The 12,415-nt window shown below is 38.3% G+C and overlaps 1 protein-coding gene across 14 annotated transcripts in view; it reads right to left on the minus strand.

Moving 5' to 3' along the window:
- Positions 1-12,415, minus strand: part of epb41l3b (erythrocyte membrane protein band 4.1-like 3b) — a 76,169-nt gene that overhangs the window by 25,934 nt on the left and 37,820 nt on the right. For 12 of the 14 annotated variants that reach the window (XM_030159706.1, XM_030159711.1, XM_030159707.1 and 9 more), the window contains exons 4-10: positions 6,339-6,443; positions 6,061-6,103; positions 5,271-5,346; positions 4,810-5,028; positions 3,842-3,929; positions 1,604-1,648; positions 844-996 (exon numbers count right to left, since the gene is read on the minus strand). In XM_030159706.1, coding sequence (XP_030015566.1) covers positions 844-996; positions 1,604-1,648; positions 3,842-3,929; positions 4,810-5,028; positions 5,271-5,346; positions 6,061-6,103; positions 6,339-6,443 — 729 coding nt within the window. The remainder of the gene's footprint in view (positions 1-843; positions 997-1,603; positions 1,649-3,841; positions 3,930-4,809; positions 5,029-5,270; positions 5,347-6,060; positions 6,104-6,338; positions 6,444-12,415) is intronic. The other 2 variants (XM_030159708.1, XM_030159702.1) reach the window with 1 other exon arrangement.

A 12,415-nucleotide genomic window follows, 5' to 3' on the forward strand; every position in this document is an offset into this window, starting at 1 on the left:
TGACAACAACATGGACAGAATTAAGAGAATCATTTTAATTCCAGAAAGAAATGCATAGATAGTCATTACCCAGATACAGGCCACATGTAAAAGATGCAGAAGTTGAAGGGTTTTTTTCCAGCACGACCAGGCCAAAATTCCAGAATTCTCTTTCAGTATATTATAAATCCAGTGGTCTGAGAGGACATGAGACATCTGTCTCTACTCATTGTCTATGTTTTCAGGCTGAAAAAAATGTAACCCATGACGCAGTCCTCGGCCAATCACAGATCCTCTCAGACAGTTAGGAGGGTTAAATACATGACTGACAGCTGTAATCACTGATTGCTGATCAGATTCTGTCAGATGTGATTTGCTGGTGATTCTACTGCTCTACAGTTTAACATAAAATGTGGCATAATTTTTCCATAACAGCATGAAACAGCAACAGGATCTGTATGCTTAGTTTTTGATTTGGACCCAGAGGAGGGAACTGCAGAGGGAAGGGGTATATTTTTACATTCTGGCTTTTCTTCTCCTCTGAATGTTGTCTGTTGCTGCTTTAACATTTTGAGATGCTACTTCAAATGAACAGCCCTATGTAAGAGCCGTGCACTAGCAGATCACTGCAGAGTGAAAAACAAATTACCTCAAACATGATTTGGAAAAAGAAATGTAAATTCACTGATGCATCCACTATCCTGGCATCGGCTGCACCTTAATTATAACAATCTACCTACCGAGTTTCAATTAGACCTGAGCTGAAATAGCTGAGAAAACTGATTTCAAACACAACAGAAGTACAGATGCAGTGACTGAAGGATAACCCTTCTGATGGAGATACATCTGAAAACTTGACTTTACCTCGCCAGGCCGGATTTTGATGTAAAAGTTGTTCCTCTTGTAGGAGATCTTGAGGATTTTGGGCCATGCAAATCTGTTGATCCGCAACCTGTCCCTGTAGATGAGGAGGCCACTGGCACAAACTCCCAACATGATCTCCACACCCTCAGAGTCCTGGAGACAACACAAAAAGACAAATATTAAATTTAACCATAATTAGTCAACTTGGTTTCAGTCACCCAGGATCCCTCATATTATTTTCTTTTCTGCAAAAAAACAAACTTCTGTTACATAATCTTCACAGGATACATGGGAGGTGTTTAGGAGCTGGGACAACAGCAGGATAAAGTAGAATTGAATGGAGCTGCAGATATGGTAACAACAGGGTAGAAGCAGGCAGGTGGAAAAGTGAAGTCAGGCATATGATGCTCTTATCTTCTCTATGCAGGCTGCAGTGACGCTGAATCATGACTCAAGAGGCGCTGAGCGGCAAAAGCAACAGTGAAGTCATGGGAAATGGTGGATGAAGCACACAATGATGCTCTTCACTGCACAAAGCACGAGATGAGCAGGTGAAACCAATCATGACGCTTTGAAAGAGGGGAAACGCTGGTCCAAGGCAGGAACAACCAGTCTTAAACAACAGTGGGTTTGTAAAATGACAACTCTGGTGTGTGACCATGCACAAGTAGAAACCACACACACACACACACACACACACACACACACACACACACACAAAACACGCACACGCACACACGTATGGAAAGCAGCCTCTTACCTCTCCCTCAGATGGAGCCAAGCATTCATAGAGACTCCCTACCAACTTTGCATTTAATGAGAGAGGAGAGAAGACAAAAGAGGGATGCTGGTCTGATATGCAGAGCAAAAATTCCTTATCTAACCAAGACCTAATTCCTAGTCATATAGTCTTATATTTGTTGTTATCTTGTTTTGAAAATGATATACTATGTAAGAGGAGATTAAGATAATTTATTAACATCTGTGTTATTAGCCACCCAGCCAAATTTTAATGACTACAACAAATGACAAGTACATAAATAAGGCACATGAGGCATAAGGCACTGACACATGAAGCTTAAGTGTTGTAGTCTAATACTGTAGACAAAGGAGACAGCAAAACATAACGTAGACATGTATTAATAGATATCAATATTTACTCATGTGTCTGCTGTATTTAGAATATTTTCACTGCTGTACCTTATTATCAAACAACATAAAACTGAAACTCTTATATCACTTCAATGGCACCAAATCCCTTTGACGAAAACATTTACATTTTTTTGGATCTTGCAGAGGACATGCATCATGAAAGGCATCTGTCACACAAAGTGGCGTTATTTTAAATACAGTGTACATGGATGAAGTTGGAATATTATTTTTCGTTTCATGTGGGAGGTTTTTTTTTTTTTTTTTTTAAATGTTCTCTATGTAATATGTGTGCATGCTTGTGAGGTTTGTGTTGTGCTGGGAGCCCAACACCAGTTAACATTAGTTGCTGGATCTCTATGCTGACAATATCTTAGCAGATACTGTTGTTGCTACATTGCTTCGCTTCTGTGCTGGTACTCCAGTCGGCTTCTCCTGACTGGATGCATGCTGACATGCATGAAGCATAAATGCACCAGTATAAAATACCACTACGGCAATAAGGCAAGTTTTTTCAATTTTTAAAGGTGAACAGTCTATTTTAGTGACAAGCAAACCTCAGTGAAAAAGCATTGATGCTGATGTATTCATGTTAATTATGGCTCCAGTGCATCATTAAGTCACAATCTCTGATCTGCCTAAAAAATTCTAAAGATAAAACTAATGTCAAACTGTTCAAGTGTTTGCACTCTCCAGTACTATGCAGTTCAGTCTTTTCAAAGGTTTACAGGAGTGTGTGATTGTGACTCCAACATATGCACTGTATTTAAGAACAATCCTCAATTTACACTAATGCACTAATTTATACAGACTAGAACTGTCGTGAGAATATTTGTCTTACGTACAGCTTAAAGTTTGTTATTTTGCATGTATGTCCAGTTAGATTACTGTCAGACACTCAAAGAGGCCACACTGTGTCTTTTAAGGCTGTTTTTCACAATAAGAACTGTCACAGTGCTCTAATATCAGCTCAGTGCAGTACTGCTCAGTGCTGCTTATTTCACTAGTTTTTTTTTCTACATAATTGATATTTGGCAGCACTGGTAGATAAATTACTTTAATTTAAATGCTTTTTTGTAATGTACAAATTCTCCTTATTTAATATGATGAGTACATCTCACAAATCCAAAACAAAGCACTCCTATCACCTCATTCTGATCAAACCTTCCATATCTCTACCATCTCCCCCATTTTAATCTATATCTATGAAGGCAATCACTCACAGAGAGAACCCCACTTCCAAAGTGCTTTTGAGAACATCCAGAGTGTAGTTTTCTCTTTCTGATGACAAAAGACCTGCCATCATAATCCAGCCCTCTCTCTCTGTCTCTCCTGCCTGTGCTCAAATGACACATTTGATCCCATCTGGTCCGAGGATTAGAAACCGAATCATTCAAGTCAAGCTGGGCTCCAGATCTCTTCTACCTACCCATCCACCCCTCCTCCACCTTAAATCCACACAGGCACAGGCGATGATATCATGTCAGTAAATCAGCGGTGCAGCAGTGGCGTGTGGTTTAAACAGAGGCATTACTGTGGCAGCCATGATGTTTCAGAAGCAGCGGTGTTGTGGTGGAAAGCAGCACAACTGACTGCGTGAGTGGAGTATGTTAGTTCATGTGCAGAATATCCATCTGCACAAACCTTAGAACCCATCATTACAGAACACATTAGCAGAGTTTTAACACATTTTTTATGTCTTATGAAAGGAGCTAAAAACATGATGAGAAATCTCCAGTGTTTATTATCTGTGGCTTTGATCAAATACACTCAAACAAACCCTTCTCTCCTTTAACTGTTGAGCTGCCAACTCTACATGAGAAGTTGAATATTTTTACCGACTCGTTACCTTGGCATGATGAAGGTCCACGCCGTACATAGACAGCTTCTTGGCATTTTCCAGAAAGTGCATCTCTGCGACGGCTGGTGTCATCCCCCTGAAAGGACCAGACATATTAGAGGTGATACATCAATATGAGCAAGCATCAATATGAGCAATTTACATAAATAGGGTCTATTTATATACATACTTCTATAAATAGCAGATTTTTTTCTTTCTTCTCTTTATATTTTAAATTTCACATGTGTATATTTCTATTTTCTCTGCACCTTATTTTTGGATTTACTGCTGTCATTTGTGCAATTTCCCCATAGTGGGAACAATAAAATCTTATCTTATGTTTTCTCCTAAAAGTCTGCTTTATAGTTACTTTTAACTAAAGGTCCAACGAGAACCAGGAATGCATCCGTTTTTAGCTTTGATGGCCTTTAGAGAGACCCTAATCCTTGCACCGTCACTGCCTTACTCCACCCAGTGGGCTAGACAGGGCCGCATTGAATTACATACAAATCATTGTAAACAGAGAGAATGGACCATCTAGATCTATTTATATGACACAAAAAAAACAAAACAACCGCCTTAGACGTGATGTCTTTTAGAACAGATTATTCCTGTCTTACCATCTAGGGCTAAAATAAACATAAAAACTACAAATATGTTACCGAAACTGAATGTTTGAAATGACAGGAAGGTCTTAACATTAAGACATTCAGGTAACTACTGTGATTTGATTTTAATGTAATGATGATTTGGTTTTTTATCAGTGTTTCACTATCTGTGTGAAAATCTTCTGTCTACCAAAGAAAAGAAAGCTTGTGTGTGAAAAACATCAACTCAGAGGTTTGAGCTTACCAAATATCAGTGTTTGAGGCTTTTCTTGGTCTGACAGACAACTGAATCTTTTTGTTTTTAAGATGCTGGTTGACAAAGGAAAAAAAAGTCACACATAGCTTTGAGGAAAAGTAATTCGGACTCACTTGTAGGTCTTGTGGAGCTCCATAACCTTCTCCTCAAGCTCTTTGGTCTGGTTTGGTGCAAAGCGCAGTTCGCTGATGTAGTCGCTGCCCAGCTCCTCTGGGTCATAGTCTCCGAGCTCAGACTGCACCGTGTAGGATCCCAGCACCGTGTGGGTGGCGAAGGAGCATGGCAGGCGGCCGGAAACCACATCATCTCTGAGCTGCAGGCACAGGTAGTACCTGAAAAAGAGAAGACACAATGTGAAACACTTGCATCCTTTTATTTTTTGGGTGTCTTTCCTTGATTTGTAAGGGTAATTTATTGGCAACATTGGTCATTTTTACAGTAAAACTTAATTTAATCTACACCAAACTTCTGAAAGTATATCTGTATGAAGGATATGACACCTCGTGATAGATTTTCACACATTAAAGGAGTAACTTACTGCCATATAAAAATAATATAAGATAATAATGCTCACCTTGTGATGTCCTCAGTGAGCTGAGAGGGATCTGGAGGGTAAAATTTCACATTGAAAGAAAAGTTCCAGGGACCAGCTGAGACAGAAAAAAATAAAAGCAAAATTAGCATTTAAAATGTATATACATACAATTAGTCAGTTTTAAAATATACCTGTACTGGTCAAGCTTATGACATTAATTATGCTTTGTGTATTACTTATAAGCGAGAGAGCCGCAAATTCTGTAACAAAAAACTGAATTGCCATAAATGCACCACACTGGACCTTTTCATTATGTGAATTATGTGCGAGGGCAGAGCCTATAGGGAGAAGCCATTGCTGCTGAAGTGACGTACCCTCATGGATCCTGGATGATCGGTACGATTAAACAAGCGGCAGTCAATGAGAAAGGTTGAGTGGAAAGCACGAGTTCACGATTGTTGTTTGTGCAGCCATAAGCTTTGCACTCTGCCGTTATCCTAGTGACGTGCCCCAGCACTGGCCGATAATGTGTCATCTTAGACTGGTGTCTGCTGCATGGGGTCAGTGACCAGTCCATTGCAACTCCAGAAATTGGACAATACAACGTTACTGCATCACTACCAGTGCTGGAACAGCCCATGAAGGAGGAAACATGCCACTGGCCATGTCTAACTGACGGAACAGTGACTTACTACTCGTGTGTACTTGATAATGGAACGGTTAGTATTGTACTTGATCTTTTGAAATAGCTAGCAATGAAAATTCACTACAGGTACCTTTCAAATAATGACAAAATGTTTAATAGGCCTCAGTGCATTACAGTACTTACTCCTGATCTGCTTCTTCAGCTCCTTGGAAGGGTCTAGCCAATTCTGCACCACAAAAAAAAGAACAAAAAAACAAGAAGAAACAATTAAGGAAAAATTAAACTATAAATTACACTTCGTATTGAAGACACTGTCACTAAATTTTGTAATTAATCATCTCCAGGTGCATCATATTAAACAGTTAAATCTTTTAAAAGCTGTTGAAAAGCTTTGTCAAATAACATATTTACTGTTCTTTCTGCCTCATTCCTCACTTTAAATATAAAATGTCTTTGTTTACCTTCTGATTTTCTATATCTCTGTATGTGATGCCAAAGTAGTCCTTCTCCAGCAGATTGAGGTGATCACAAACTTTATCGAAGAGCACATGGCCCTTGGCTCGTTTCTGTGATGGTGGAAAAGAAACAAAAAAAACACATTATAAGTCATTTGACAGATATAACGAATTATTTGATCTGTTGCAGTTAATGTCACTTAGACAAAACAAATGCTCTTTTTGAACTAATAATCCTTCAAGAAAAATGAAACAAGACAAGTGCCAATATAAAATGTAGAAACCCCAGGCAGTGAAACTTGATGATGCCAATAGATTACCCTCCCCTTTAACTGAGATAATGACATGGAAATTGACTGGAAACTCATTTTGTAGAACATAAAATTAATGTTTTCCAATTTTAGGAGCAGCACCATGACGCACAACTAGGACTGGGTAATATATCAAATTAATCTGATTGAGTTTTTCCTTCATGTGAGCTTTTGTTGTTTGTAGATGAAAGCTGGTTGTGTTATATTATTGCAATATATTAACTCTGAATACGTTTCTCCACAACTTATTTCATTTAAAATTATTTTAGTTTTTTCAACTAATAAGGCACAATGACACACTTGCAAATGATGCTTTATTATTTTATTTGTCAATGTTTATTTGTTATGGTTGTTGGTGTTTCAGGCTCAGATTATGACTGAATGAGTTCCTCTTATGGGGTCAATACATCTATTGATAATACAGTACTGTGTTAAAGTTTTAGACCATCTTCAGCTTTGTGTGTTTTACAGGGTTGAAATGATCATACTTATTTATTTCTCATTCTCTTTACTTCAGATACAACAAAAACACAAGAAATAAGTGAACAACCTTAACAGACATACACAAAACTGAACTAAATGGGTTGTAAAGGTTGAAGTCACTGTTTAGTGTGACCTCTGACCCCACAACAAGAAGCAACACCAACAGGTAGAAGCATCCAACATGTAATGACTGAAACCTGGTATAAAATCAATGCCATAAAATCTCATATTGTCTGAACAAAAGGGTTAAATCAAGCCCGGATTAACCATATGGGCAACTGGGCAATTGCCCAGTGGCTCGTGACCTCTGAAGGGCCCTGGGTAGCTCGGGCATAACGAAAATATCTGGTTATCTTTTGCTTATAAATGAAACTGTCTGCTGCCCGGAGCCATTGCACTGCACAGAAACCCTGCTCCTGCTGTCTGTGACCGTGAGCTGAGACCCTCTCCTCATTGGTCAGTCCAAAAAGTGAATCAGCGGTGACGCAAATCAAAGTGCGTGCACTGAGCGGGATGTGAGACATCAAGAACTACGCGAATCAAAACATTGCAAACATGGAGAAGCAGCTAAGTGGGAGCGCCAAACGAAAATTAAAAAAGGAGAGGGACATTAAAAAAGCTGAAAATTTAAAGAACGTAGTGTAGTGGATCAATTTTAGATTATACTGACGCTAATGTGTTTTGTTTTCAAATCATCATATGCAAGTGAGTGGCCTTGACAAGAGGCTATAGTGGTGCACTTGTAGTTCTGTGAGCATTTACACATTTGTACATCAAAATGCATTTGATGATAGTTAGATATTGAAGTATGGGGTATATTTACATATATTCCTGGAACTTATTCTGTATTTTGCCAGATTATAGGGATCCTGGGGTTGTGATGATGGGGCCCTTGAATATTGTTGCCCAGGGTACAATGAAGTGTTAATCTGGCCCTGGATTAAATAAATGTTACGTGCAAAGGAAGGTCACACTAAATACGACCTCTTTGGTTTATAGAAGCTGTTTTTTCCCTTGAACCTTTTTTTTTTTTTTTTTTTTTTACTATTGTACATACTTCACATATATCCAGATTGGATCTGAGTGCAGAGACTGAGAAATGCATTTGTGTGGTCATTACAATTTTACTAAACCAAAAAAATCAAGTGATGGATTAGGACTTTTGCACAGTCGTGTCCAATACATCAATCACCTCATTTAGATACTATGCATGTATGAAGTACAGTCATGAGATAATTTTGTCTCAAGTTCATATAGACTGAAAAAAAAAAAAAAAAAGATTTAAATAAAAATCTTCACAACGCAAAAAAAAAAAGATTAAATTTGTCCACATTGTCTTTGTCTGATGCAGAACATTAAGGTACTGGATCACAGAGGACTAAAGCAACTCTGTAGCGTAATGAGCTACTCTTTTACCTTATAAATCTTCATATACCCTCAGGGAGCTGTTAAAACGTCAATTAGCTTTTGTAAAGAGTGCTGCCGGGAACTCCCTACACTTTTTCCTTTAACATTATGTCGCCTTTTGATTAACAAACACGCACATCTACAAACTTTTGTGCTTGACTTTGTGTTACTCTTCTTCATGTTTACTGCAAATGTACATCAGATATGGGTTACTGGTCTGTTAATATCAAATTATCAGTATTGAGGGAAAAAAAGGGTCAGACAGCTCAAGTTTTATTATCCCCGCCCATAGGCTGGATTTGCTCACATGGGACAATTTGAGGCCAGATTTGCCACAATACAGATGCCTCCTACCTGCACGAAGCCAAAACCACTGCCACAGATTATCGTAGCAGCAGGACTATGCTCAAGTCAGATGTCTATTTAGCACACACACATGTAGGAAGAGGACTGAATATAACTAAATAAAACACAAGCGGTAGTAGTAACATACAACCTGTATTTCACACATAGAGGTCTATTAACACACCTGCAGTAAATCCTATGAGGAGAACTCAGAGCGTACGTTTGTGATTTTTACAGAGCCATAAAGCTGCTGAAGTCACAGTTAATCCTACCAGACTGTCTCAAAAGGAATGAACAGAGTCATGTCAGACGTGCACTGCTTCACTGGGACACTGAGATGTCAGTGCAATACTTTACTGTCAGAATGTGTGTGTATATGAGCTTTATTGTCAGAGCCCCGATACACACACTAAAAAAGCATGTGACCTGAGCATATTTCTGTCAGGCAGGCGATATCGAACAGAGTAGACAGATCTGGCTTATGTTCAGCCTTCCCTGGGGTTATTTGGAAAGAATGAGAACAACAGGAAATTACCAGGAAAACTGATCTCAAATTAGAAAACCCATCAGTCTTCATCAATTACAACATCACTAGATTAAGAGATCACAAACACACACACAAAAAAAACCGAGCTGCTACAGCATGTTTAGAGAGTCACATGGAAAATGTACAGCAGAAGATGAAACATTATAATACACCTTGGAGGGAAGATAAATTGTGCATCTAAATGTGAAAGAATTGTTGAAAGGAAGCTAAATATTTGATGAAACATGAGATGAAAGCCTCTCCAGAGACCTAACACCGTCTGAAGGGAAGGGAAGGGACAGCAGCTCTGTGTCACAGAAAATGAAAGGAAACCATTAGTGAGGACATTTTTCCCACAGTAGGAAACTGAGATGAGCTGGAAAACCACAGTGTCAGGGGGAAAAAAATTGTCAAATGTGGACATTTTGGACTGGTTTCAAATGGGATTGGAAGGAGGCAGATAACTCCTTGGCGATTACGTGAAGATCCTCTGACCTGAATTGTATCTATGTGTGAAACACTTGAGGCCTGTTTCACTTATGTCTGCTGTGTTTAGTGTGTGTTGTCTGATGGGTCAAGCGGGAAAATAAGCTGCTGTTCCAGTTTTGCGTTTTTTTAAAAATTGTAATTAAAATGGAACATATTCAATGAGGTTGTTTCAATATCACCAGTGTCAGTACAGTTGGTGTTAATATGGATGCTGTGCCCACAAAGTGCACAGATGTGACTCATTCCTAAGACATCAACAGTGCAGTAATGAGCACAGCCTGATGCTCTTTAAAGGGTGACAGATTTAATCAGGAGAACACGAAGCACAACAGAGATGCTCTGTGACCACAGTGTTTTAGTAGACCTGCAACTGGGAGTTTCACTGCAGATTTTTTTTATTTCTTGTTTTCAAGCTATCAAAATATCTCAACAGTTTGACGCCCAAAGATTCTAGATTTAGAGTCATTAAAAAAAATTATATACTGTGTGTGTGTGTGTGTGTGTATATATATATATAATTTTCTATTTTCTATGTATATATTATATATTTCGTTCTATCATGTCTATTGATAGAATGACAATAAAGCTGAGTCTTTGCTGCTAGGATAAGATAGATTAGAATTAAAGAACCCAATGAAAATATTTTTAATTGTATGACTGCGTTATTATCATTAATTGCTTTCATTACAAATTCATCTGCAGAATGTTTTTACAGTTACATAAAAGACTGAATCATAATTTCCTCTAATAGTATGTCACATCAAAATGAACCATAATTGGCTTTAACAAACTCATAGTGACATGTGCAAATTGACTTTTTTCATTCCAATATGCATTTGACATGTTGCAGCCTGTAAAACGCATTTTCAATTAGCACAAAACAAACCAATTTTCAATAACTGTAGCAGCTCTTAATGGAGACGTCTTAATTCAATTTAGAGCAACATCACACACAGCAGTTTATTTTAAAATTTGCATAATATTCTCAAGATAATATTGTGCCAATTTTTTTTTTTTTTTTTTACAGTATTGAAATCCTGTAGCAGACGACCTACTCTGCATCTGTCTCAAGGGTAAGATGTCCAGATTGACCCCTATTTACAAATGATGGTCCTTATAAGCCTCTTCTAGAGCCACTGTGGGACATAGAGTAATCATGCCAACACACGGAGTCCATGACACTAATTCCCTCCATTAAAAAACTCCCTCACCACCACCACCAGTCCTCTTAATCCTTTTCTTCAAACCCCTGGAGGGGAGGAATCTGCTCAGAACAGATTTGGGAAGGAGGATCTGTCACCTCCTGCACAGTATGCACACTTTATGGGGATTGGGGGGAAAAAAAGTTAAAAGACTGATGATTTGTTTTGGGTGACATGTCAAATAATGCCATGATTTCGATTTGTTCCTGAATAAATATGTCTCTAAGATAAAGGACTATTTGAAGGCAGGAGGTAGCTTTTATGTTGCGCTGACATAAAACTGCTGGCTCTTCTCACACTTAAACACAAAGCCATCTTTAAACAGATTTTAGGCTCTAATTGCAGCAGAAGGTTCATAACTGGGTATTTAAAGCAACAGATGCTGACAGTTTATGCTAATAGCACTCCACGGGAATAAAATGAATAATAAAATGTGCAAGTGAAACAATCGTGGCACGATTTCTCAAAACATTACATCATCCTCCTGGCTGACACAGTACTGTATAAGAGTGTGATGTTCTTTTTAACGAGAACTGTATATTTTTTTCATCAGTCCTCAGCTCTGTCCTGGAGAAAATGGATCTGGCCAACACCTCTCTCTCATCTCATTGTCTCCGATGATGATTAGCAAGCAGCTCACGCTCCATTTCTTCCCACCACAAACTGTTCCATTTTCACATTTAATTTCTCCACATCTTCACAAAAGCCACACAGTTAGGTTAGTGGGGCTGCAAGGTCCACATTAACGACACAAAGACAGGTTTTTGCTCTGATTATCAGCTCTCCTTTCTTCGCAGGATTTATTTCTGGAAAGCAGCTTTGAAGTAAGAACTAAATGTTTAATAGGCGTAATATGAAGACCCCCCCCCATCTCAGGACTTCATAGAGAGGCTTTGGAGGGAAAAACAAATCCTACAGAGGCTTCTGACACAACGCATATTCAAATGTGTGGGGAAATCCATGAAATCCCTAGTTCAAAATAGCTCAGTCTTATTTTATGTTAATACAACAGGCATTCATAATACTACAGATCCATGTCGATATTTTAACCAGTGGTGGGATGCAGTTTGTTTTTGCATATTATGAACAAAACTCAAATGACACATTTTGCCAGATATTTTTTGGGATATTTTTTTATAAATCCTGCTAAGACTTAAAGGGAGAGGAAAAGAAATTAACTAGATATTTAAAGCTACAGATCCCGACACTGAAAAATAAATAAAATGAATAGTATATGTAAAACACAGTAAAAAATGATAAAATGCAGCCAAGCTAAAGCAAACAAAGAGGGTAACATAAAGCATTACATAAAAACCTGGA

Source organism: Sphaeramia orbicularis, chromosome 17 (genome assembly GCF_902148855.1).
Source record: "Sphaeramia orbicularis chromosome 17, fSphaOr1.1, whole genome shotgun sequence".
In the NCBI taxonomy this organism is placed as follows: domain Eukaryota; kingdom Metazoa; phylum Chordata; class Actinopteri; order Kurtiformes; family Apogonidae; genus Sphaeramia; species Sphaeramia orbicularis.